Source organism: Pezoporus occidentalis, unplaced genomic scaffold, assembly GCF_034315485.1.
Source record: "Pezoporus occidentalis ecotype Australia unplaced genomic scaffold, CSIRO_AGI_Poc_V1 ctg38, whole genome shotgun sequence".
In the NCBI taxonomy this organism is placed as follows: domain Eukaryota; kingdom Metazoa; phylum Chordata; class Aves; order Psittaciformes; family Psittacidae; genus Pezoporus; species Pezoporus occidentalis.
In genome coordinates, this window is record NW_026915702.1 from 6,874,069 (window position 1) to 6,899,525 (window position 25,457).

General features: G+C 39.7%; 1 protein-coding gene across 1 annotated transcript in view; it reads right to left on the minus strand.

Annotated features, from left to right (window-relative positions):
• RELN (reelin) overlaps positions 1-25,457 on the minus strand; it is a 282,373-nt gene that overhangs the window by 117,671 nt on the left and 139,245 nt on the right. The window contains exons 9-10 of the mRNA XM_062632047.1: positions 14,418-14,514; positions 11,476-11,716 (exon numbers count right to left, since the gene is read on the minus strand). Of these exons, the coding sequence (XP_062488031.1) occupies positions 11,476-11,716; positions 14,418-14,514 (338 nt within the window). The remainder of the gene's footprint in view (positions 1-11,475; positions 11,717-14,417; positions 14,515-25,457) is intronic.

Here is a 25,457-nt window from a genome sequence, read left to right on the forward strand (position 1 = left end):
AAGGAAGCTCTTTACTGTGACAGTGGTGAGGCACTGGAATGGGCTGCCCAAGAAAGTTGTGAATGCTCCATCCCTGGCAGTGTTCAAGACCAGGCTGGAGAGAGCCTTGGGTGACATGGTTTAGTGTGAGGTGTCCCTGCCCATGGCAGGGGGGGTGGAACTGGATGATCTTAAGGTCCTTTCCAATTCTAACTATTCTGTGATTCTATGATTTATAAGACAAGAACAAATTAGCTTGATGTGCAAATTTTGTAACTAAAAAGGCCAAATGACATCAACCTGTAGGATATTTCCCCTTGTTACCATGAAAGCATCAGCTGGTAGGTCCGGAACTAAAGCATAGGTTATTTAAAGGGTATTAAAAAGCATGTAGAACATTTAATGTGTCCTTGCACAAACTGCAACACTGAAAAGTTAAACAATTTGTAAGGAAAAATGAATTTAGAGAAGAAATCATAGAATCATAGACTGGTTTGGGCTGGAAGGGAGATTAAAGATCATCCAGTTCCAAGACCCCTGCCATAATCAGGGACACCTTCCACTAGACCAGGCTGTCCCCCTTCAACCTGGCCTTGAGCACTTCCAGAGATGGGGCAGCCACAGCTTCTCTGGGCACCCTGTGCCAGCGCCTCACCACCCTCACAGTGAAGGATTTCTTCCTAATATCTAATCTAAATCTCCCCTTTTTCAGTTTAAAGCCATTCCCCCTTTGTCCTGTCACTATGTGCCCTTGCAAAAAGTCCCTCTCCAGATTTCTTGTAGGCCCCTTTAGGTACTGGAAGGCTGCTATTAGGTATCCCTGGAGCCTTCTCCCGGCTGAACAATCCTAGCTCTCTCAGCCTGTCTCCACAAGAGAGGTGCTCCAGAGCTTTGATCATTTTTGTGTCCCTCCTCTGGACTTGCTCCAACAGGTTCACATCCCTCTTGTGTTGGAGCCCCCGAGCTGAATGCAGTACTGCAGGTGGGGTCTCACGAAGGCCAAGCAGAGGGGAGAATCACCTTCCTCAGCCTACTGGCCTTGTTGCTCTTGATGCAGCCCAGAATAAGGCTGGCTTTCTGGGCTGCAAGTGCACACTGCCAGGACAAGGATGCTGTGTGGTACAGTGTCAAATGCCTTGCACAAGTCCAGGTAGATGACATCAGTTGCTCTTTTCTTATCCACCAACACTGTAACCCCATCGCAAAAGGATACAAAATTTGTCAGGCATGATTTGCCCTTAGTAAAGCCATGTTTGCTGTCACTTCCTTATTTTTCATTTGTCTTTGGACAGTTTCCAGGAGGAAACTCCATGATCTTGCTGGGCACTGAGGTGTGACTGACGACTGACTGGCCTGCAGTTCCCTGGGTCTTCCATTTTTCCCTTTTTAAAAATGGGAGTTATGTTTCCCCTTTTCCAGTCAGTGGGAACTTCACCAGACTGCCACGACTTCTCAAATATGATGGATAGTGGCATGGCCACTTCATCTGCCAGTTCCCTCAGGACCCTCTGACAAATCTGGTAGCCTTAAACAAAGTTTTCTCCCAGATCACCTATATAATAGAACATAGGACACTTGCAGGCACTTGAATGGAACTACTTCATAACAGTAGCTATTTCCCATTGTTTGCAACTGAAGTGGGACTACGAGCCTGGTGCAAGTAAACTGTTGTATTCCTAAATAAACAACCTGCTGGTTGCCAAACAGAAAGGAGCCAAGTTCTGTTCAGGGACTGTGGTCATCCCAAGGGGAAAAAAAATGTTTAATTTAATCTGGCACTACCAATACTATTATTCACTAGCAATTGTTAAGCTATTGCTTTGCATGAATAGGGCAAAATTAAAATTGGCTGGATGCATTCCCATATCTCAACATGCTTGGATTTACTTTGTCTGATCTCCACTCTGAATTTACTGTGTTTCTAAAGTTGTCTACTTACGGTATCACTGCTTTTTTCCATTTTTTCAAGGCCTTGGACAACACCTGCATGGCTTTTTCTCACCTGCTTCCAACATCTCTCACACCACCATTTTGTGGCTCACTTTTCCTTGACTGCCGATGCTTGCCACTCACTCTGCTGGTGTGACGACCAAATTTGCACGACCCATTCTGCCACCATGCTTGGCAAATCCCCAACAAGATGATATCGTTCACTCTCTTCCTTAGTACTTTCCTTAACAAGCCTCGTAATTGACTGCACTGAAGAATGCACTGCTTACCAGGATAAAAACTTTCTCTTCTTGCAATATTTTCTCTTACTCCCAAAATCTCCCCAACCCCTGTTTATAAACAGATGGCATTTTCCTGGAACACAGGCTATCTTTTTGGTTTGTGCCTGTAGAGGAAGCAGTGGTACATTCCTGCCTCAGGGCTCTCTAAAGCTACAGTGGTACCACTGCTCCAAAAATAAAAATTTCACACTAAAATTGCTGTTATCTATGAACATATTTCTAGTCTATGAATACAGTTCATAGCCAAGTTGTATATGAGAGCCAGCAAATATTATTAATTCAGGTGAGCTTTCAGTTGTATATTATGATGGCTTTAGTTAATAATTTGAAGATACTGACTATGGAGAAAGTAGTGCATGGTTTCAAAATCAAACTTTTATCAAGAGTCCTTCAGCCTCTTTATCCTACTCTAGACTCTACATTTTACATCTTCTACCTACAGCTTTCACCTTTTTTTAGTAGGTGCTGTTAGGAAAGACTCGATTGTCTAAGAGGCAGAAGAGTTTCAATTAGGACTACTCAAAACCACTGGTCAGCAAAAGCAGAGAAATCAGATTTGGTGAAGCAGGTAATTTCCAACAGGACCCATCTGTGTTTTCATAAAGAAATACTGACCAACTTTCATAGCATCTAAAAGGCTTAAGGGTCTCAAGTAGTATTGCAATCCTACATCATGTAGCATGCCTGAACAATCTCCTTATTTTTAAAAACTTGCATGGCAGCACCACATAAGGCGACATCTGCTACCCCCAGCAAGACCTTTTGGCTGGGAGGGACCTCTGGAGGTCTCCTGTTCACCCTGCCATGTGAAGTAGCACAAGCATCAACATGGTCAGCCTATGCCACAGTTGCAGCTAAGGACACAGCCCCGAATATTTTTAGAAGCTCAAGAGACAAAGATTGGGAATGTAAACAGAAGCACTGAAGTTCATCCAAACCAGATTCTGGCTGAGTTGTTCAAGTCAAAGCTGTGAATCAATAAATACCTCTGGGCTTTGCAGTATGGGATTTCATTACTTGAAAGCAGAACAGAGAGCAACTAAATGATACAACTGTGCCATTCGGAGAAGCATCAACAGGAAAACATTAGTGTGAAATTCCTCAACGTAACAGATTTTTGGCTGAGGCGATGCATAACATCCACCCAAGGTTTGTCCCCACACTCCCATGAAAATGTTGTTCACCACTGTGTCTTTAAAGTATCCACAGTCATCTTTACCATCATTTAATTAGTTTTTTTAATCAGAGACGAACACTGATGCTTCTCTTCATATTATCTCCCCTGGGCTTAATGGCCCCGATGATTCTTTCAGACAGCTGTAGCCTCACAATTTATTTTTTGGCGACATTTCTGGCATTGGAATGAATGTGTTGGGCATTTGGGCAGTGCCAGCTTGCAAAGGGCTGATGGCAGATGGAAAGAAATCTGCCCAGTATGCCTTCACCTCTACACGAGCAGAGGGCCATCAATTTCCCCTATTAAGGAGTTGTCACGCAGCCCACCCAGCTGGAGGAGCATCTCTGGTAGCCAGGCTGGCTGGCTTCTGCTATTCAAATACAAAACACACTTTAAAAGGAAACGAAAATATCATTTGTCGGCAAATTGAAAATGCATGGCTTTGACTGCAGCCAATTTTTTAATGACTGTAATATTTTAGGTGATTATTTTTGCCACTTCAGATTGCTCCTTAGAGAGGAGAGGGTTTTTTTAATTAAAATCTAGGCAATGCAAACAGACGAGATACGAGAAGCAGAGGAACAAGAAAAGAAAATGAAGAAAATTAATTAAAGCAGCATTGTCAATGGAGCCATAAATTAGACATTGTGTCTTTCTGGGAACGAGTCACGCAGGTTTTAACAACTTTTAGATTTTGACATGATAGCAGGTACAAGAATAGATTCAGTCTTGATAAAATCATACTCTGTAGGGAATGTCTCAGCCAGCAAAGATACGATGACAGAATTTAGAGAAGATTTTGAATTCTAAATTCTGCAGATTTGGCTTTTAATGCTTCTGGCCTGAAGTCCCTTCTTTAACCAAAGGAAAAACAGCAATGTGACTAAAATACTTTCCCATGAGATAAACCGGGCTCCAATCTTTCCCACTTGCTACATTTTTACATCATTTAATGTAGGTTACAGAATGAAAACCCTGGCTGAGAAAGCAGGCCAGGTGCACAGGGGGTTATAGTGCACCTTCTATTTCCAAAACAATGGGATGAAACTTGTCATGTGATGTAGTAACAACTAGGCTATGAAGTGTGTTTTCACTCATCATTTTCCATTACAGACTGTTATTCAAAGGCAAGTGCTCAAAACACTTTGCTTGGTTCTTCATTTTCTAGGACATTTCATGATGTTTGTACAACACCAGTCATTCTAGTGATGACCAATTTCCTTAATGAGTCATTTAACTGGCATGGACTGAACTATTCCTCTGTGTTATTGGGAACCATTGATGTTTCCAGCACTCTGCAGTGATCATGATTAAACCTTATCTGTTCTTCTGAAAGTAATGATATATATTTACACCATTGTAAAATTAAGTGAGAAAGAGTCAACCAGAATGGTTTCTACTCTTTGGCATCTAATGGCCAAATTCATCCTGTTTTTATTAATATCCATCTCATGGTTACCTGCAAAGACTAAATTCTTTCCTCCTAGGAGGCGGGAAAGACCCCTGGTGCTTTGACGCCAGCTCAGAGCTAATACTGGCTCCCTGCCACCTCTCCCCATAGTTTCCAAGCCACGGGTAACTGGCATGGAGAAAGGTGCAGGTTCCGCATTGCTGCCCAATAGCAATTCTTAGCTGCCTGAACAACTCACAGCGCCACAGCCAGCCACCTATCAGTTCCAATGAACCCCTTGGTATTGTATTGAAGTATATTATTTTAATTAAAAATGTGATTATTAACAAAAAATAAATAAATCAAGAGCGATTCCATGGATGTGCTACATCCAGCACTATGGATATACAGATGCCTCCTCATGGGCACAGCTCAGAGTGCCCACACTCTCATTAAAGGGAGCCAGTTGACAGGTTTTGTGCACCCCGCTTCGCTTTCTTCACCTCTCCTCCTATCTCACACTCCTCCTTCTACCCACAGAGAAGCAGGAATGGCTCTCAGTTAAGATGCAGCAGGAAACCTGCTCGCCTCTTCCCAGGAAGATGTGGTAGATAAGAGCTCCTGCGAGGCAAAGCAACTGGTAAGGAGGCTGGGTTTGGCCCACAGACCAAATACCGCCTTTCTGTACCTTATTCCAAAAAAAAGACTCTTGTCAGAAGCATCTATATCTGTGTAATTTTGTTCAATATAAGATCATAGCAATTTCAATTGCCATTTTCACACTGGCATTCATAGACCTTTCCTCCTGCAAACAAATATATTTGATCTGATTTAGACAATGAGTTCCTCAACCCTTTTTTAAAATAAGAATTTAAACCTGAAACATTAAAAATTCTTGTTCATTTCAGCACAAACAATTAAACCCGACAAAGATATATATGGAATATTAGGATGTTTGTTTTGAAAGAAGACTATCCAATGCCATTCTTATTAATTAACTGAGTATTCAGAGATTTGGAAATCTGCTCTGGAACTAGGCACGGTGAAACAGCTTAATCAGCCTTTCTTTTTGCCAAACTCCTAGGCCTGTGTGCAGGTCTTCTCTGCTCAGTGACACACAACACAGGTTCAGGAAGGACTCACAGATATAGGATGTGCATAGCCCTGCTTTGCTGGGGGTGTGTAAAAGTTCACAGAGTTTTACTGACACATTTTCAGCATATTTTTCCAAGTGTGAGCGTTCCGTTCTCTCATTCTCTTGTTTATAGCTTTCTTTTCTGCTAAGATGGCATGCATTTCTGGGAAATGAAAATTAACTGAATCACAGAATCATAGAATCATAGAATAGTTAGGGTTGGAAAGGACCTTAAGATCATCTAGTTCCAGCCCCCCTGCCATGGGCAGGGACACCTCACACTAAACCATCTCACCCAAGGCCTCGTCCAACCTGGTCTTGAACACTGCCAGGGATGGAGCATTCACTACCTCCCTGGGCAACCCATTCCAGTGCCTCACCACCCTAACAGGAAAGAATTTCCTCCTTATATCCAATCTAAACTTCCCCTGTTTAAGTTTTAACCCATTAACCCTTGTTCTATCACTACAGTCCCTAATGAAGAGTCCCTCCCCAGCATCCCTATAGGCCCCCTTCAGATACTGGAAGGATGCTATGAGGTCTCCACGCAGCCTTCTCTTCTCCAGGCTGAACTGTGATGATCTGCTAGTTAAGGGACTTCTGTATCATGATATTGGGATTGAGACATTTTCAGAATTTATTGTCCATATCCACAGTATGGACATTTATTGTCCGTATCCACAGGCACCATTCTCTGGTCCTACACCCTACTTGCTCAGTGAGGCCAGCACAGACCTTTCCTCCTTGCTCCATACCATGATATGCTAGGCTGCATGCTTGCAGCTCAGCAGCACAGGCAACCTCTGGTGTAATCCCCAAATCTGGTAGACCAAACAAACCAAGCTGACCAGCTGGACTGCAGCCTTCAGTCACCAAGTGAAGAGCGGCTGCAACTACTGTGAGACAGGAATTCTGAAACTTGACTCTTCCCAAAAGTGAGAAGTGTCACTGGGTTAACACATCAAGACCAAAGAGATTGCTGTTCTAGTGCCCGTCCTGTTAGTGATTTTTGCTGCCTTTTCCCAGATGTGGAAAAATTCCAGAGACAGGTGGTTTGGTCTCAATGTTCTTTTCATGTAATCAAAGCACTGCAGAGACATGAACTATAAGACTGCTGAGGTTGTCTTCCTATTCAACCCCAGTTTCTGAGCTTGCACATCCAGTTTTGGACCAGGGCGATCAGAGAAAACATAAAAACCTGACAAATGTTGAACCTCAAAGCAAAACAATTTCTGGTCAAATATACAAGATATATGAAGTGTCCACTGAAAGATGAGATCACTTTTCTGTTCTGTAGGAGCAGAGATAGAAGCATTACTGAAGGAAGATTTCATCTTTTCTCCTAATTAGCTATGAAGTCTTGAGGTTCACATACCTGTAACAACTCTCAGAGCCTAGCACTGCCTCATGCATTTCAGCAACCTCAACCACCAATGCAACATCCTAACCATGCTCAGTTGCAAGCCCATGCACATGCTCAGTGCTGTCACTGGAAATACTGAAATGCAGTCAAGATTTTATCCCATTCAACACCCTTCCACACAGTCCAACACAGATAAATATGTTCCAGTGGATCCAATTAATCTCCTAAGGGTTGCTTGGCTTTGTCCCTCTTGCCTTTTGCTGTATTCTTTGGAACGGACACACAGATTCAGTGGCTTATCTCTCAGCTTGTTTCCTATCTCAGTAGCCACTTCTAGCTGCGTCTGCAACCAGGCATGTGCTTTCAAATGAGTAGCAACTGCTCCTGAGCGCAGCAAGAAATGTAACGAAATTCCTGGTCCAAGCTCAAGCAGACTGGGAGAGGGAGAAAAAGCTCTTCCCAAGCTGGGCATAGGCAAGTTCCCGCAACTGCTTTTTGAGAACACACCAAATCCATCAAACTGGAGTGAACACATCGGTGCATAATTACCATTAATGCTTGCTCTCTCCACTCCAGTGATTGAATCCATCACAGAACCTAACCCCAGACCGGACAGTAGTTTTCATGTCAGTACTTCATTTCAGCTGTCCTTTTTAATTTACTAATCTAAGTAGCTATTAAAGTGAGCTATTTTAATAGCAAAACTCCAGGATTTTTAACATTTGCTATTTGTTTTAGTAGATTTCAAGTACTGCTAATGTACACTTTCTACAGAAAAAAAATACTTTCTTTTCAACTTGATAAGCATCCAACATGAGTATGTAACAGGTATAACAAGCAATTCTAAAAGCCACCTCCTGAGCAACTACTGGGAAAAAGCTTGTGAACCACACCTATATAAGCAACATCAACATTTACTCTAAAATACCAATAAGCGTATCTTGATGCCTATCTTTACCAACAGAGTAACCCACTAAGGCAACAAAAGGGTATTTAATGGTTTGGGATGGCTGAAGGGAGGGGTGAGGTGAGCGGTTCTAACATGGTGAGATTAGGCCAGGAACCGTTCTATGGCCTTGCCGGCAAATGACACAGCAGGCTTTGCATCCACTTGGGCAAACTCTCTCCCCCCAGAAGAGTGCAGCCATCCTTGCTGCCTACTGGAAACAGGTCCTGGCCCATCCATGAGGGTATGTCCCTTGAAGACAATGCCTGGGAGATTGCACAAGCCAAAGCCAAGAAGGAGGGTGTTGTAACAGCTCAGGTGTGCAAGATCATGGGCTCATGTTCGTACCCTTGACACATTCATTCACTATCCTGGATGTGCCACAGAGCCTCCAAGGAGATGGTTCCATCATCTGAGCAATGCCTTCTGGGGCAGTCCAGAAGTAAACACTTCTGGACTTTCTGGAGAAAAAGTTTCTACTCCTTTTTCTACCAGAAATAAGTATGCATTTTTTCCTCTTCTTTCAATTTGACTGCCAGCTGGATGAGCTATCTCTGACTAGCACTGCCCTTCCACCTGAGAAATATGCAATATCAATCATTCTAGGTGATGAAAGGTGGTGAGGAAGAAAGGAGGAATAGAGAATAACCACAGTAAATGGAAGACATTTAGAAAGACAATTTTTCTTGGTTTTTTTTCCTTAATATTTCATTCCCTTGGGCCAATGAAGTTAGTTATCTTCATGGTATAATTTAGGAAAAGAATAGACCCACAGTTTTACATATACTAATCAAAACTGAGTTAGACAACAAATAACATCCCAAAATGTGACTGTTCATTGGCAATGTCAAGGAAAGTCATAAGGAAAAGCACTAAAGGAAGCCAGTGAGAAATTGCCACAAGCTTAAAGAAAGATTTTCAACTCCAGTTTAGCTAAAAGACTAATTGATAGAGGACAGGAGAATACGAATTCAAACTTTCATGGCACACACAGGCATGGCACAAACAGGATGGCACAGAAAAGGTCTCATCAGCTTGAAACAGAGTTTGGCATAGTGATAGTCTGAGTATGGGAACTTCTTTAAAAGGGACATAGGTGAGAGTTATAAAATAACACACAATATAGAAATGAAATTTGCTCATCCCTTAGTAAAAATGTTAGTAAGCGTTTAAAATTGCTAGTCTGAACAAACATCAGGACAATTCAGCAAGTTTTAGGACTCTGGGAAGAAAAAGGACTTGTATGAAAAAGAGAACTGGTATGGTTCCATTTAAAATTACATTAGCACAATTTACAAAGATTCTTACCTTTATACAAAATAGTGTTTGTGATGAACTGAGATCAGAGCTATGCAGATTTTTTTAAAGAAATTATTAAAATTTTTTCTAAAGTTTTATGTAACATTCCAAATCTGAAAAGCAAAAAAAAATTGTAAAAAAAATAAAATTGTTCTTGGTGTTAAAATGCAAAGAGAGGGTCTATACTGAATCTGATGTAAATCTTGACCCAATTTATAGTGTTACTTTTGAAATAACATGAAATTCACGTTGCAAAATCTGTTCAAATGATATTTGGCAAGATTGTTGATGAAAATCTGATGAAAACTGGAGCAAAAACCTTAAAAATTAAATGTGAGCACAGAAGTGCTCTGGTGACAGTTACATACACTAAAAATACTTGAAATAACTACAAGGTCCTATGAAGAACAAAAGCCCTGCGTCACACATAGCCTTAATCCCTGTGGCTACACTGCAATCTTACATACTGCCTTCACCTGGTGTAGGTGGCTACACACAGCCATACATTAGCTGGGAACAGACATTTGCATATTGCACTTGTCCCTAAAAGAGAAGATGACCTTGGAGGAATGGCAGGTTGGTGAATCCTCACTTGTGTCTCATGGAAGGTTTGAGCTTGAATGGGATTCCTGTCTAGAATCACTAAGTGATTTCTGAGTTTATGACCCTTGTCTTTCATGTAAGCGTAGTTGTGTACGACACAGACTTGCTGAGTTTAGCTAAACAAGGTCCCCAAAACCAAACAACAACAAAAACAGGTTTCTTTGCTAAAGTTTAGATGTTGTTTGCCCATGTTTCAGAAGGAGAAGCAGTGTTTAGGTTTGGCTGGCTGAAAAGAAGTAGCTGTGCCTATGGCACATTAATTCTTCGCTCTGCTTTTATACCTTCATATCTGTGGGCTGGATTTTAAAATCCAGAGCTAAGACTGAAAACAGAACAAATGTGAACTCATCACAGAAAATCACTTAATTAAAAACACAGGTCATTATTTGAGTCTGAAATCTCATTTAAAACTTTTTCATTGTAGTTTAAAAGGTCTTACTGAAATAAGAAAAGTCAATATGTGGGTACTATGAGTAGATTAGTGGAAGTATTTCTTTCTTAAGAGATTAACCTGAGGCCATTCATATGAGGCTCTGTGGGAAAAGCTGAGGCCATAACCAACCTCAGTATTCGACATCTGTTTCCTGTACAATTGCCAAAACCATTACCAGCATCATAAATGAACTCTGACATCAAACTTGACTTTTTTGTGAATGAAAAATAGGATGAAAACAGAAAGTCATCTGCTGCTCAACTTCTGGCTGCTTCAAAACATAGAAAGCAAGAATGCAACTGATTCCCAAATGTTGAACAACTGTATATCTGAAGGAACTTTGTGCACAGAGATCTTGTAGGGGTCTTTAGAGGTTTTTTTCCCAAGGTAGTATGGTCTTGCTGGATCTCACATATCAAAACGGGATCTTACTGAAAAGAAACCTTCAAGGAACAGCCACTACCTGAATGCATGCTGCAAAGGAGATGTGATATTCACAGCCAGAAAAACTAGGCAAGCATTTTGTTTTGTGATGGTTTGTGATGAAGTGAGTAGCAGCAGCCGAAAAACACCAAGACAAACAGGCAGGTTCCAAAATATTGAACAGAGTGACTTGAATTTGTTTCAGAAATACTGCACAGTTTTGCTAAAAGGAAGCTGTTTCCCATTTTCCGTTACGTGATCTCTGACATGACAGTATAAACTGTCATTTGGTTTGGTCATGGCAGAGAAGTTACATTGTTCTAGAAAGCCCCAGTGGGACAGAGAAAAGGTAAAAACAAAGTAAAAAAAAGAGAAGTACAATTCTAGAAGCAGATGGAGTGGCCTAAACACCCTTGTGTGTTATGTGCTTGGTTAGATGTCACTGTCTTTTACATACAAAAGTCATAACAATATTAAGACAGAAAATCAGACTAACCTTAACTGTGGCCCCAGGAAAGAAAAGCCAGTTGCCAGTATCCACAGGATCAAGATTATCTTCTAACACAACTTTTCTGTTAGCAGCATTTATGATCAGGATGTTGTCCAGTGACCAGCACGCTTCGTACACATCACCAGCGTGAACATAATCCTGTTTCCACTGAAAATGGATGTTCTCCCCTTTAGCGTCTTCAGGAAGGTACAAGATGTGGATGATTGTGCTGACATTGGAAGGGGCACTGAAAAACAATGGTATGGAATTAGACCAAGTTTAAGCCATAGCCAGGAACACTTTTCTCTCATTTAACACATTAACTACGAGTTGTGCTGATGTCCCTTGTATGCTGCTAAGTCTTTTCTTAAGATCAAAAAATACCTGCCCTGAGGCAGAGTCCCACTGTGCCTGGCAGTGCACTTACAGCCCAGACAGCCTTGCTTCAAAGAAAGTGCAAGCTAAGCCAGTAAGCAACAATACAGATGTCTGGAGAGCAGGAAGAAAGAGCAGGGCAACATTCATACTCAAGGCTGGTCACAGCTCTTAGGTGACTGATAATGTCAGGTATTTTGCAGGTATGGCCAAAAGGAAATGTGTAGAAAACAAGAACAGGTCACCCAAAACATGCTTTTTGCATGAGCCTTAGTCCCTCATAGATCTGCACAGAGCAGGATGGCTGGAGGGAAAAGCTGGGAATTTCCTCTGTCAAACATGTCCCTCCAATCCCCTTGTCAGGATAATTCTGTGGATGGGGAGGGCCACGTTGCCTTTCTTTCTGTGTTCTGCTTCAAGAACAATACAGAAGAAACAGACTGTCCTCTTGCTGCTGAAAACAGAAAATGTGGGCAGACCTGGAGTATTAGTATCAGGCAACGGTCAGAACCTTGAGCTCCACTTCCTAGAGCTGTCCTCAGAGCTGTGAAAGGACTGAGGTTCACCTTGAGCTCTGGGTAAATGTCTTTAGCCTGACAGTAGCAATGAAAAGACAAAAGACAGGTCTGTGTGCAAGGAAGGGATGCTGATAATTATTATTTTTGCTTTATTGATCACTCAGCAAGGGAATTAACTACATTCAAACCCCAGGCTGCAAGGAGTTGCAAAACTGGGGTTTTACAAGATGTCAGCTACTCAACCTTGCTTCTGCCTTGGTAGAAATGGTTTGGTGGGTGAGTATTTTGTCAGAGACAATCCAGAGATTTTAGGAAAAAAAGGCACCCATATCTTGCTTACATAGTAGAAAACAGAGGAACTTCCCTTTGTAAAGCAAAACATTGGAGTGTGGTGAAATGTTGAAAAGCCACTGTATTTGTTCCACATCCACACCCAGAATCTGCCCCCACAAATCACCCTCTGCTGCAAAGCTGCTCACAGGCATTGTCCTAGCTGCTCCCTGAGCTCACATACACCACCTGCCTTCCTTGAGAGAATCTTCAGATCCCTGCTGGGAGTCCAGAGCTGAAATCCCATCAACACATCAGCACAACACCTTCCCTTCACAGATGCCCTCCTGTCCCATCTCTCCCCAGTTCTCCCACCGTTCCCTGGAGATGCATGTAGAGCAGTGAAAGCTGCTGAAGCACATTCACATAAACACTGTGGTTCATACGGATGACAGGAGAAATGAGCACCTGTTCATAATTCATCTTCCCCACTTTGCACGACATTGCTCTATTGACCTATTTTCTACTGCTGGCTCCAGCAGTCAAAGTTAAAGCAACACAGATAGAACTGTATAGGCATTAACTTAAAAAAAATTGGGTTTCAAGGGCTTGTGTTTGAACCATCACAACTCTTGAGTCTCCTGGCTTGCAGAGCTATGAGGGCAACTGAACTGATGCTATGGACTAGCTGTGTAAGTCTGCATCAGGGTCAGAAAAGCAGAAGGCATTGTGTTGTTAGTCCAAGGCAACTCCAGTGCTTAAGTAAAGCTACTCTTGCTTTATATTTTTCTGAGATAAGAATTAGCGCCATTCGTTTTACTAAAATTTGTTGATAATTTGTGCCTTTGCTAATGAAATTGCAATCCCACTCCCACGAGGAGTGGAAGGATGAGATACTGAAATCCACAGCTTTGCAGCTGGAGTTTTGCTTACTCATCAGAAATTAAGTAGCCTTTTGCTCTGCAAATTGTCTCAATGGACTGAAAATAAGTTCAAAAAAATCACCTATATGGTACAGACACCAAGGTAATGCAGAAAGGTGGACGAGACGCTCTGAGGACATTACATATAAACAGCATTTTTTCTTCCCCAGTTGTACTTGTAAAACTATGTATATATGCCAATGCAAAAAATACCTTTCCTAGTAGTATTTAATAAAATGTTGCTTCTGCTCTGTTAGAAAAATCCATCTCCAGTACTGAACCTCTCTTTAGAGGTGTGCATATTGCAACAAGATTTTAAAATTTCCACTCATAATCCTTTGCGTTTTCATGTAAACCAGTTTGTTTAAAAACCAGGCATAATTCACGATAATCTTGCTATTGTGAGTATTAGGAGCCAAATGTTCATACCAAACTATAAGCAAACTTCATTGAATGTTTTTTGCTATCAAAGTAGAAACTTTTAACACTATAAATTATGGCTCTTGCTGGCATTAACAGTGGTGCTAAACTGCAAAAATCATCCAAGTTTTGTTTTTTCAAGGACCACAACCTGCTGGTTATTGGAGTTGCATTTTAACTCTGAAGTCATCCTCTCCCTTACCTCCCACAATAATCAATGGATGAAATTTTGGTTCACCAAACCCAGTGGCAATTACGTAATTAGCTTTAGTGTCCAAAATTTCACCCCTTGTCTTTTGACGTGTATGAACAAGTGAAAGCTGAAAAGTTCACAAGTTTTAAAGAGTCCGGTTTAAAAAGTTCATAAGTTTTAAAAGAGTCTGGTTTAAACACCACCTGCTCAGCCAGAAAGCATGAAAATGATTAAAAAGCTGTAACAAACCTAATTTTCTCCAGCTGAGTCCAATCTGCAGAACTATTCCTGCTGTAGGACACAGTGATGTTGGGATCAGAGTAACTAAAGCGACACGAGCCAGATCCTGGGAAAAGCAATGAAATGAGAACTGTTACAACACAGTGAAGCAATAAATGATCCTCCAATAACGACTCTTGCTACTTTGCCTTTGTCGCATCATCACTTCTCCTGCTTTTAAAGCACTTTGATTGATGATGAAATTTCCTCAAATCTGTTGCTGAAGGTAAACACAAAATAATGCATGCTTTATGAGTCAGAAATAAAGTAGAAATGATAAATCACAGCAGTGCCATGTAATCTCTGCAAATTTCCCAGGGGAAGCCAAGTAAATTACTTAACACCCGCCACTGCAAGAAAAAACACCATATAATGTTTAAACAAAACCTTCTTACTAGAGAATAATCCACACATATGGAAAACAGTAAAAGACTGGTTTTCATATTACTATATAGCAAAAAAAATCTTGAAATAAAATACAGTAAATGATAGGAAAACATATACAGAATTACTTCAGCCAAGAGCAAATGTGCTTTAGAAAATTAAAAGAATAAAGATGTCATAAAATTATTTCTTTTTAAGAATGCCCAAAGAGAATTAAATTAAGAAATCATACAGTATACTCACTGGAGCCTATAATTAATAATAAACATTTGATGCTGATCTGGGAATTTCAGAACACTTTACAAAACTGAACTAATTAAACCTTATGGCACCCCTGCAAGGCAGGGTAATATATTTACTTTTGATTTATAAAAGGGTGCCTTCTGGGTGTTGTCACAAAAGATGAACTTAACAATTAATATAGGGGACAGTCAAAATAACAAAAACTGGCACTGAAAGATTCAACCTAGAAAACATGATAAACAACCCAAGTGGTAATTAAATACACTAAAAATACTATTTTTTCCTCAGGCAGCAGGTAATATATCCACCTCAGAAAATTCAACAGCCAGTGAAATAAACAAATCCTAACCTGTGTTCCAACGGTCAAATTTCTGCTTCATAAGCATGTTGAAATACACGATTCAAAGCAACAGACATCAGCTACCTTCCATATTTAAGAGAAGCAGCTCTCAATTAAACAGCACCTCTGGTGGCATCAGGATACTGCTGAGCGAGTACCATAGCTTTTTCACAGTAGGAGTGAGTATTAGGTGTGGTACAAGTAGTATGTTATGTTTACGTGTGTTTCAGATATGTTCTGTCACACTAAAAGTAGTGTGTATGCATATTTTTTTTTTATATATAAAGTTCCCAGATGTGGAAACTGCTGAAGATAAAATACTATCATTTTCCAACTCAGGGTATTTGTTTTTGTAATTAAATAAATGGCCTGATTAAAAAGGTGTTAACCGCTTGTACAAGAGAACAGCTTACACATTTTAATGGGAACATATGCCATTAAGCACATTGCTTGCAGCCCCAGCTCCCCCGAGGCAGTTCACGTTCACAGCTCTCAGCAATACAGAGCTGTTTTTCTACTCTGAGATACATGTCACATACCTCTGCAGGGGAAATAATACCCCAAAACATGGGACGAAATCCCATTGCTGTATTTTTTCCTGAAACATCAACTAGCATCCTGGAAATGACCCAGAAAGTTGCTCTCTTGTACCTTTTACTAATATTAAATTGTAAATAGAGGAACAGATACTTCAGAGCCACTACAGCTGCGTGTGGTACGTTCAGCTGGTCTGACACGTATTCTTGTTGTAACGAGGCACAGAATAATTAATATTGCAAAGGCAGCAGGACTTTGAATTACCATCCATGTACCCAAAATGAGTACAAAGCAACTGTCTGGTTATATTTTACTGACAAGGCATTTTATTTCTATCATATTAAAACCAACTGATGTCAGGAAAAGCCTTTGCGTTTCATATTTGCCCATCTGCTGAGATGGTCTACTTTACCGAGTGACATCTGCTGTCGGTTCCTACTTCTGTGGCATTTAGGAGTTCCAACCCTTAATCACACTCATTCATTTTATTTTAGGGGAATTCAGTTAAAAAAATCAGGAAACTTCAGCCAGTTTAACTGTTATTGCTGGCCAGAGGCTATAAGGCAAAATAGCAACATACTGAGTTTGCTGTTCAACAGAAATTAAAGGAATAAACAGTAAAAATAACCAGCAATACAGACTTCACAACATGTGCCATTTCAGTTAGTGTCACAATCAACTTTTGGTATAGTGCTCTTCAACAAAGCCAAGTCAATACACGCTGCTAAAAAGAGGGAGAAGGCCATATTTGCTGCCCATACTGCAAACACAAAAGGAAACGAATGATCCCTGTCAATACAATCAGTATGAAAAATCCTGTGTGTTAGACTTGAACAACCTCAAACACCTGTAATGAAGATCATAGTCTTTGCTTAAAAGAAATGGGGCCACTGAAAAAGGGCTTTGCAAACAAGCATTTTACTTGTGTTATTGAAAAGAGAGTAATGGAGACAATGAAAAGAGGGTAAACAAGTGCTGGGTTTTATTATTATTCTAATAAGCAGGGCAGGTTTTATTAAGATTAAAATTAGTTTGGGAAAATCCTCCAGGTCAATGTAAGTAGCTTTTACTGCCTGTGATGACAAATGTGGTTTAAAATGTGGTTTTGTCAGTGTTTAAACTCTCTTCATGTATGTTCTTGACTCAAAATCACAAAACAGCAAGATTATTTTTCATGTAAGTATCTAATTCTACAATGTAAAAAAAAAAAAATAATAAGATCAATATATTTGGAAAAATTATCAGCAAGGTTCAGGCATTATTCTTCGCCATTTGAACCATATATTTTAAATAGACAAGAAGCTCCTGGATTTGGTGCTTACACCTATTACAAAACCAGTATTCATCCTAGCTTACATTAGGAGTTTCTTCTTGAGAAAAGGGAGGAAAGTGAACATACAAGTGCACCCCAGAACAGGGTTTACCAAGATAGTCTTGCAAGCCACTGGCTTTCAATATAATTGCCTATATTAATATTACTTAATACTATTCCTATTACTCCATATTGCTGTCATTTCACCATTCCTAAAGCAGGATTATTTAAATTAGAAGTCTGCAGTTTGGATGTTTGCCTCTACCTTGACCAGCAAAGCTATGCTCTGACTTTGTGGACAAATAGATAATCAAAATTCAAGTAGTAACCTAGCAGGAACTGAGGGCAAATCCAGCTGGGGAAGGGAGGTGTCCTTCACACTGCTTCCAGAGACAGTAATAAACAGTTTGTCAGCTTGGAGCAGAGCAGCAGGGGCAGGATGTCATGCTGTAAATCTTCACACCCTCCCATCCTCCAAAGAAAAACTTGTACGTAAAACCTTTTGAATGAGGTTAGAACAAGCTTCTTTTATATCAGGAATACCCAGGTTTTGAATTAGCCATGAAAATAAGAAATAAAGCATGCACAATGATTACCATAAAGAAGTCTACAGTAGTAAGTTGTTGCATTAGAGAAAAATGTCATTTCTTTCTTAAGCCAAGTATGTCACAGCGAACCTGATGCCTCAGTGAGGTGCTAGTTAGATTTGACTGAGTTGAGATTATACTTTCAATATTAAGGGTTTCTATGTGTCATTATCTATTTGAGGAGGAGGGAAAACCAAACCAACCCCTAACGAAGAAAGGCCAAATTTTTTCTTTACATATGTATAGGCAAGCTTCTCCTTGGGTTTCAGGAAAAGAGCATTTTTCTCTTTTGGAGTTATTTTTCTCTTTCTTATAGGCTTCTAGCTGAAGTTCACAGACTTCTAAAACTTGGAAAAAAGCCAAGGTAGAGACAATCTTACTGGATTTAATTTTAAATGATACATTTGAAGCTCAGACAGCAATTTTGCCTGTTATCAAAAACAATGAGCAGCTTCTGTTATCAACCCCAGCTATTTTCATATACTGGATATTCTGAAACACTAATTTATTTGACTTGTGATTCATGTGCTTGGATTTTGCCCCAAGCCAATTTTCAATAAAATAGAATTTGCTTTAAGTTGAATTCAGACACTGATGCTAATAGAGGAGGGTTTTGATTGGCAAAGCATGTGAATGCTAAACAGCTCCTGACTCCTGCTTTACTTCTACCTAACATAAACAGGAAACAATGAAAAAGGTAAACAAAAGTATGTTTCTTCATTGCATTTGCTGCTTGTTTCAGAGGACTGGTAACCCATATCCAGTACACGACTAGCAGTGACCACCTACAACATGTCCACCTGAGATGGTTATGACTTCTTTGCCTCTTTTCTCTGTAAATCTTGTTAAGCTGCTTTTGGTTTCTTTCAATGCCATCCAAAGTACTAGTCAACATTTTAAATACCTTTTTTTTAAAATATCATGTAGGTTCAAGTGCTAAGAGCATAATATTTTAGGAGAGATGTTATGAAGGCACTTCATATCAGGTATTTGCATCCAGGTATTCAGGTATTAGTATCCAGGCTGACAATGGCAGGAAAAATTAATTCTCATTAAGACTTTGCCTCCATGTCAGATTTACAGAAACACAAGTCATAGGGCTGTTGGTCTCTTAAGATTTCTTAACAACATTGATTAGAAGCTGGTGTTTTGCTGAGATAAAACTGGGTGCCATCTGCAAGGGAAGTAATATTTTGCTCTTTATAGACTATGACGTCCTCTGCCTCTTGAGAACCTCTTGATAGTTCCTGTGAGTGCTTCCGTGGATAAGCACATATCTAATGCTGGCTTTGAGGAGAACGGGTTTCATGTGGGACTGTACAAGAAAAATTCACGCAAGAAATTTGTGGAAAGGTTTGAATTGTGTCTTAACTGTGGCCTAAAGAACAAAAGGAAGCTGAAAAGAATCCTCTTCAGCTAACGTTAGAAGATTGCTTTATTCATTTTGTTAATGTGATGAATAATGATTTGTGTTTGCTAAGAATTATGATTTGCTGGTATTGCTTGAATAAAGCCAAACTGGATAGTATAAATTACTAATGGTCAAATTTGGCTGGCTTACAAATAGTTTTTTCCAAATTATTGAACCATACAGTTTGATACAATGAATGCTCTTTGGATCCTAATTTATTTTAGGTGTATCTTTATATTGGTTTCTTATCAAGAACCAGATGATTTTAACCATGTCAAAAGACTGAATCTTTTGTGGCAGATGTACCAGAAGCACTGGTACAAGAATGTGCAACTCACTGTTCATCCCATTCTGCCTCTGAAAACTTCCTCAAGAGACAGTTGCAAGATCATTTTAATTTTTCTTTGAAGCCACAACTTTGAATTTAGTTACAAGTGTGATTTGTAACTATGACACATTTTAGATCTTTAGACTATTTTTAAAAAGAGTTTTAGAACAGGTTCAGAGTACAAATAAATATTTGAAGTTAAAAAAAAGTAAAATTAAAAACTTTAAGAACTGTATTCTATTTTATAACTCTAGTCTACCTTTACATGGAAGAATTAAATATCTTTATTGCTGGATGCTGTTTTCCTCCCTTGTGAGAAGAGCATTTTGACTATCTACATCCCCGTATGTGTTCTGATCAAAAATCTGAAACAAATACCTGATACTAGAAAATGAAAATGTCAACAGTGTTTGCCTTTGGTAAAAATCAGACTTACTCTAGCAGTAATGAGAATCATGGCTTTTGAAATTCAAAGCCTCAACTATTTATTTTCCGCAGGTTTCAAAGAGCAGCTAACTTCATTTCAACTGGCAACTTTAGGCTGTTACTCCACTTGGAAATGCTGGGTGGTTACATCTACATGAAAATAAGGGGCTGGCAAGCTATTAGCCTCTACTCTAAAACTGTAACAGATGAGAATAATAATTAATAAATACATTTGATAAAAATTAATCATAAAGGCTTCAGAAATGAAGTTCTAAAAATTAGTCAGATGTCAGACCCCAGCCGGATGGGGCCCTGAGTGCGCTGTCCTCACCCAGTGTCGTCCTGGTTGGAGCATGGGAGGAGCTCTGGAGCAGGTGACCTCCCACAGTGCCTTCCCACACACCTCCTTCCGGGATTCCCAGTAACAGCAAACGTACTTCTTATGAATTAGTGCAGGTAATTTCCTTTAGGTGAGAGGTAATGTCTGAGGAAATGCTGGCTCAACTTCCTCTTAGTCTGTTTATATTCAGAGATATGATGGGCTTCCTGTGCTCACGCAAATCTGTTCTCTTCTAATGAACAAGATCAGATCACAACTCGTATTGCTTTTTGTGTTGAGAACATTAAGGAGAGAAAACTAAGTCAGGAAGAAAGCTGTGTTTCACTTATGCCAGTTTCTAATTTATTCTGTTACAAAGATGCTCAGCTATTTATAGCATCTTTTTCTGAGATACAGCCAGCAGGTATGTGCTTGGGTAATGTGTCTGTTGCCAGATAAATAATTGCAAGATGCTTCTAAATTTAACCACATTTTTAAGTGCACTGACATAAGATAAAGACTTGGATGTAATAGGTACCCAGGAATTACAGCTACTGAAACAGTAGTATCATTGACACCCCAGAAATGCTCTCAGTGGTTCTTGTCTGTCTGATCAAGTAGTAAGCCCTGTGCTTGATGAGCATTTTCTACCGACATTCCTGTATTTTATGCTTCAACATTACTGCCATTAAATGCTTAATGTAAGATTATGTGGAGATCCTCCTAGTGAGAGGGGACCTTTCAGTGAAGCTAGGCAAAAATTAAATTATACCATCTTAAAGTAGTTCAGTAGTACACTAATATGTATCTATTTGTTTAACTCCATCTATTTAGCAACCTGGGTCAGCTTCAAAGGTCAATAATCAAGACAATGAGCACCATAGGGTGTTGATAAGGGATTAAAATACTGCAGGAACGTAAATGATATTTTATTTAGATTCCTACAACCAGTCCCTTCTAGAGAGGCAGTAGAAAACACACTTTGGTCCCAAGAACTGCCATGTAAAAGGAGGCATCTTGAATATCAAGATTTGAAAGTCCTTTCCTTGCCTGGTTTAGCAAAATTCCATGGCACCAAGAGAATCTGAGAAATATTTTTTCTCAAGCCAAGTCCTGAGATAGGTTGCTTCTTTTTTATGAAACCCTGTAAAACTGATTGCCTGCCTTTACATCTTTATGTGTGCAGATAACAATTAGTTTGACAAAAGCTTTTCTTTTCTTTAATTTTCTGTCTGGCTTTTCTATTTTTATCTGCTTTTGCTTTCACAGAAACTCCCTCTCTTGCCCACTGGAAAATCACCCAGGAGCATTTTGCTGAGCTGGGGGCTTCTCTGTTCCTCCCCAGGAGCTATAGATGCTTTGTTGTTTGAGTTAATTCAAAAATGGACAGTTTTAATCATACAAAAGTGTTATCCTCATACAATGATATGAGCAGGATTAAGATGAAAGTCAGTCTGTAATCCAGCATTTATTATTTGCAGCAATCAATTCCATAATGGCTCGTGTTCAACAGCGAGGCAATCGCTCGGCCACCTGCCCTGAATCCTGAGCTTCTCTTTATCTTTTCTGCTTCTCTCTGTGTAGTAAATCCCAACAGTGGCAGAGAAGCCCTGGTACAGAAGTAATAAAGACAATATTTCATTGTAACCTAGGGCTAGCCAAAGCAACACAAATCATTTCACCCCAAGGCCATTAAAATGTCTTTCAAATATGGCATTAACTTTAAACCCTGGTTTCAATCTAGGTATTATCTAGGCAGCCCTTCTTGTATAATTCAGCAAAATCAATAAACACCACCTAACATTTCCACATGCTATGTGAAGTGTGTTAGACAATGTTATTTACCTATCTTATCCTTTCACATTATATGTAATTTATAACCTAAGCATCTACACAAAGGACTTCTCTGTCAGGAACATGGAACTAGTAGATTTCATGTCAGGCAATAGGAAATGGCAATTTGAACGGTGAATCAAAACTCATATTGTTGTTTTAGTAGGGGAGAAATGGGAAATGAAGCAAGCAGAAGAAATGCAGAACAGTGAGTGACACCAATTTCAGCACTGATTTCTAGAAAATTCTCAAACTTTTTCCAAATGTATAGGAAAACAAAACATCCTGGGGGTTCAGATATTCAGTGCTCTGTTCTTGTTGCTTAGAAGGGACTGTATCTGAATACAGCAACAATCAAGATTAATTTAATAATCTTAGTTTCTTATGGACATTAGTGCTTTAAATTGCTCACTGTAAAAACTGGTTTTAAGCATTATTTAAGTTCAGTTCAGACAAGGTTCTAACACAATTTTAATAGCCAGTCTCCTGGCAGTTAAACCCTTTAGAACCTCATGCTACCCCAGAAGTGCTCCACATTCGCTTGATGTGAAATAGTCTATCTGTCCTGTGGCTGCTGGAAGTGGCCAGCCTCTTCCCTGCAGGTACCCCTATCAACACGGCTGTATGGATGTGACATTCCTGCACAGCAAACCTGGTGCTTTTTGGGAGGCATTGGAGCAGGAAAAAATTGTGTGACTGAAAGTAATCATCCATGCAGGTGACTAAAGCAGAGGAGGTGGATCAACAAGCCCAAAACATCTGAGACCATGGTTTCTCCAATGTTTTTTTTGGTGTTCAGCTAACAAGATAGTGAGGGATTAAAAAGATAAAATACTCTTCCATGATGAATTCAGAAGGGGCTTATTTTTCAATTTGGCATTTCTCAAGAGACATGAGAGTGAATTTTCACAGCAATTCTGAAGGAAATTGTTCATCTCTGTCCAGTTCTGCTGAGGGCAAACCCAGCACTACCTCATAAACTGGTTCTTACAGCATTTGTCAGTCATCTGATAGTGCCTGCTAATTGTAAAACTGACTAAAAAGAATTGGAAATTAAGAGAAAATGATCAGTAGTGGTTCCTCTCAGCCAAAGCTAAGGCCTATTTAACAAAACATGTTTGGATATGTGAATTTCTATTGAGTGGTCTGAATCCAAGCAGAGGATAAATAAATGGCATAAAAGCAGTACTGTCAATATAACAGCTGCCATCAGAACTGAATTAAAACATGATAAAAATATAAATGATAAGTGTCTTCAGACTGTAACATGGGGCCGAACGCAGTCCTCATTGTTCATGCAGCTGAGCCAAAGTGGATTTGGGATGTTTCTGGCGGGAAGAAGGAATTGCCATCTTGCACAGATGCTCCGCAGAGCCCTCCAGATGATGCTCTAGGGCATAGTCTGAAGAGACTGCTATTTCATCCACAGGAATACATGGAGGTCAGTGAATTAATTGTACTATTTATGTAATCAGATAATTTTTGTAAGATTATTTTTGTTCACTGTGGCCTTCTATTGGCTGAGGTTAATAGGGAATTAAATGTGTTTTCTGAAGCATAGAAGCTTGGTAGGTAAGGACTGCCAATTCTGATCATTATTAAAAATAATAACAATAAATAATAAGAACCTGTAGTTTGACCAAAAACCAGGGCAAAAAAAGATGTATTTCCATCATCTAACACAATCAATTACACTTTATAATTTCATTCTGCAAGACTCACACTGGTAACCAAGGCAAATTGCTACTACAAAAAATGAAGAAAAAACCTTAGCCTGAAAAAATATTGCACTTTTGTGGTTTGTTGTTTTGTTGTTGTTTTTTTTTAATAAAGGAGATGTACACTATCTGTGCTTTGTCTTCAGCAAACATCACTGAGACGCTTAGCCATAGAGTTGTTGAGTAGAACAGCTATCATGTAGCTCCTAGCAACCTCAGTAGTTCCGGAAGAGTAATAGAGGCTGCTGGTTAATGATCCACTAACTTGATGTCTTAGGGTGAGGCAGAACATGACATGAAAAACATTTTGGAACCGTTATGACAAAGATCTGCATCCAAGTCAATGCCCCTTACAAATATCCTAATCAAAAGCAATCAATAACATATTTTAAATTGTTTTCTCCATTGCACTTGCTAAGGACTGTGAAATCAGCCAGCATTAAACATAGACTGTAAATAAACTAAGCCACATGGACGTTCCCAGTAATTGCATTGCACATGCCCCTCAGCTCTTAAACAATATGACAGTAGAAATAAGTACAGCTGATTGTCCAAGGGATTTTAAAAGCTCAAGAAATTGGAAGAGAAGAAAGAGGTGATTTCTCAACCAGAAAATAAACCATGGAAAGTGCATTGATCAAGATTGCTTTGTTACTGCTTTTAGTGATTCTGCGATCAGATTGTCAATGAAATGCTTATGCATGTAAAATCAGAAAGTTTAGCATTTTATTCCCTTTTAGGGGGGATAGAGAATAGGGACAAGAAGAGATTCCACTGAAAGATCACCTGAGTAATTTCTCTGAATCCTGAATTAGTGGGGTTTTGCCCTTATCAAGAAATCGTGAATAGCTGAATAACAGTAATAAACTCCCTTCAGTAATATTTTAACCATATTAAAAACGATAGATACATTTATCCTTGTTACAGGGTTCCATTAGAAAGATATTAAGGAAGATTGATGAGCTGCAGGTAGGTATTGCTAGTGACTGTAATAAATTTGTTTCATTCATATGGAACCTTGCAGGTTTTATCCTTGTCAGATACTGTAATCAGCAATAAACTCAGTCATCTGAAGGATGTTTAGCCAAAATGAGTTGGAACAATAGAAGGGGCAATAGGAACAGATAGCAGAGAAGTGACTTCCATCCGTGGGTCCTGAAGGAGCTGGCAAATGAAGTTGCTAAGCCACTGTCCACCATATTTGAAAAATCAGTCAGGTGAGGTTCCCAATGACTGGAAAAAGGGAAATATAACCCCCATTTTCAAGAATGAAGACCAGTCAGTCTCACCTCTGTGCCTGGCAAAATCTTGGAGCAGATTCTCCTGGAAGGCATGCTAAGGCACATGAAAGTCAACAAGGTGCTTGGTGACGCCAGCATGGCTTCACTAAGGGGAAATCCTGCTAGACCAATTTGGTGGCCTTCTATGATGGGGCTACAGAACTGATGGGCAGGGGTAGAGCAGTTGATGTCATCTCCTTGGACTTCTGCAAAGCATTTGACACTGTTCCACATGACATCCTTCGCTCTAAATTGGAGAGACATCAATTTGAGAGGTGGACAACTCAGTGGA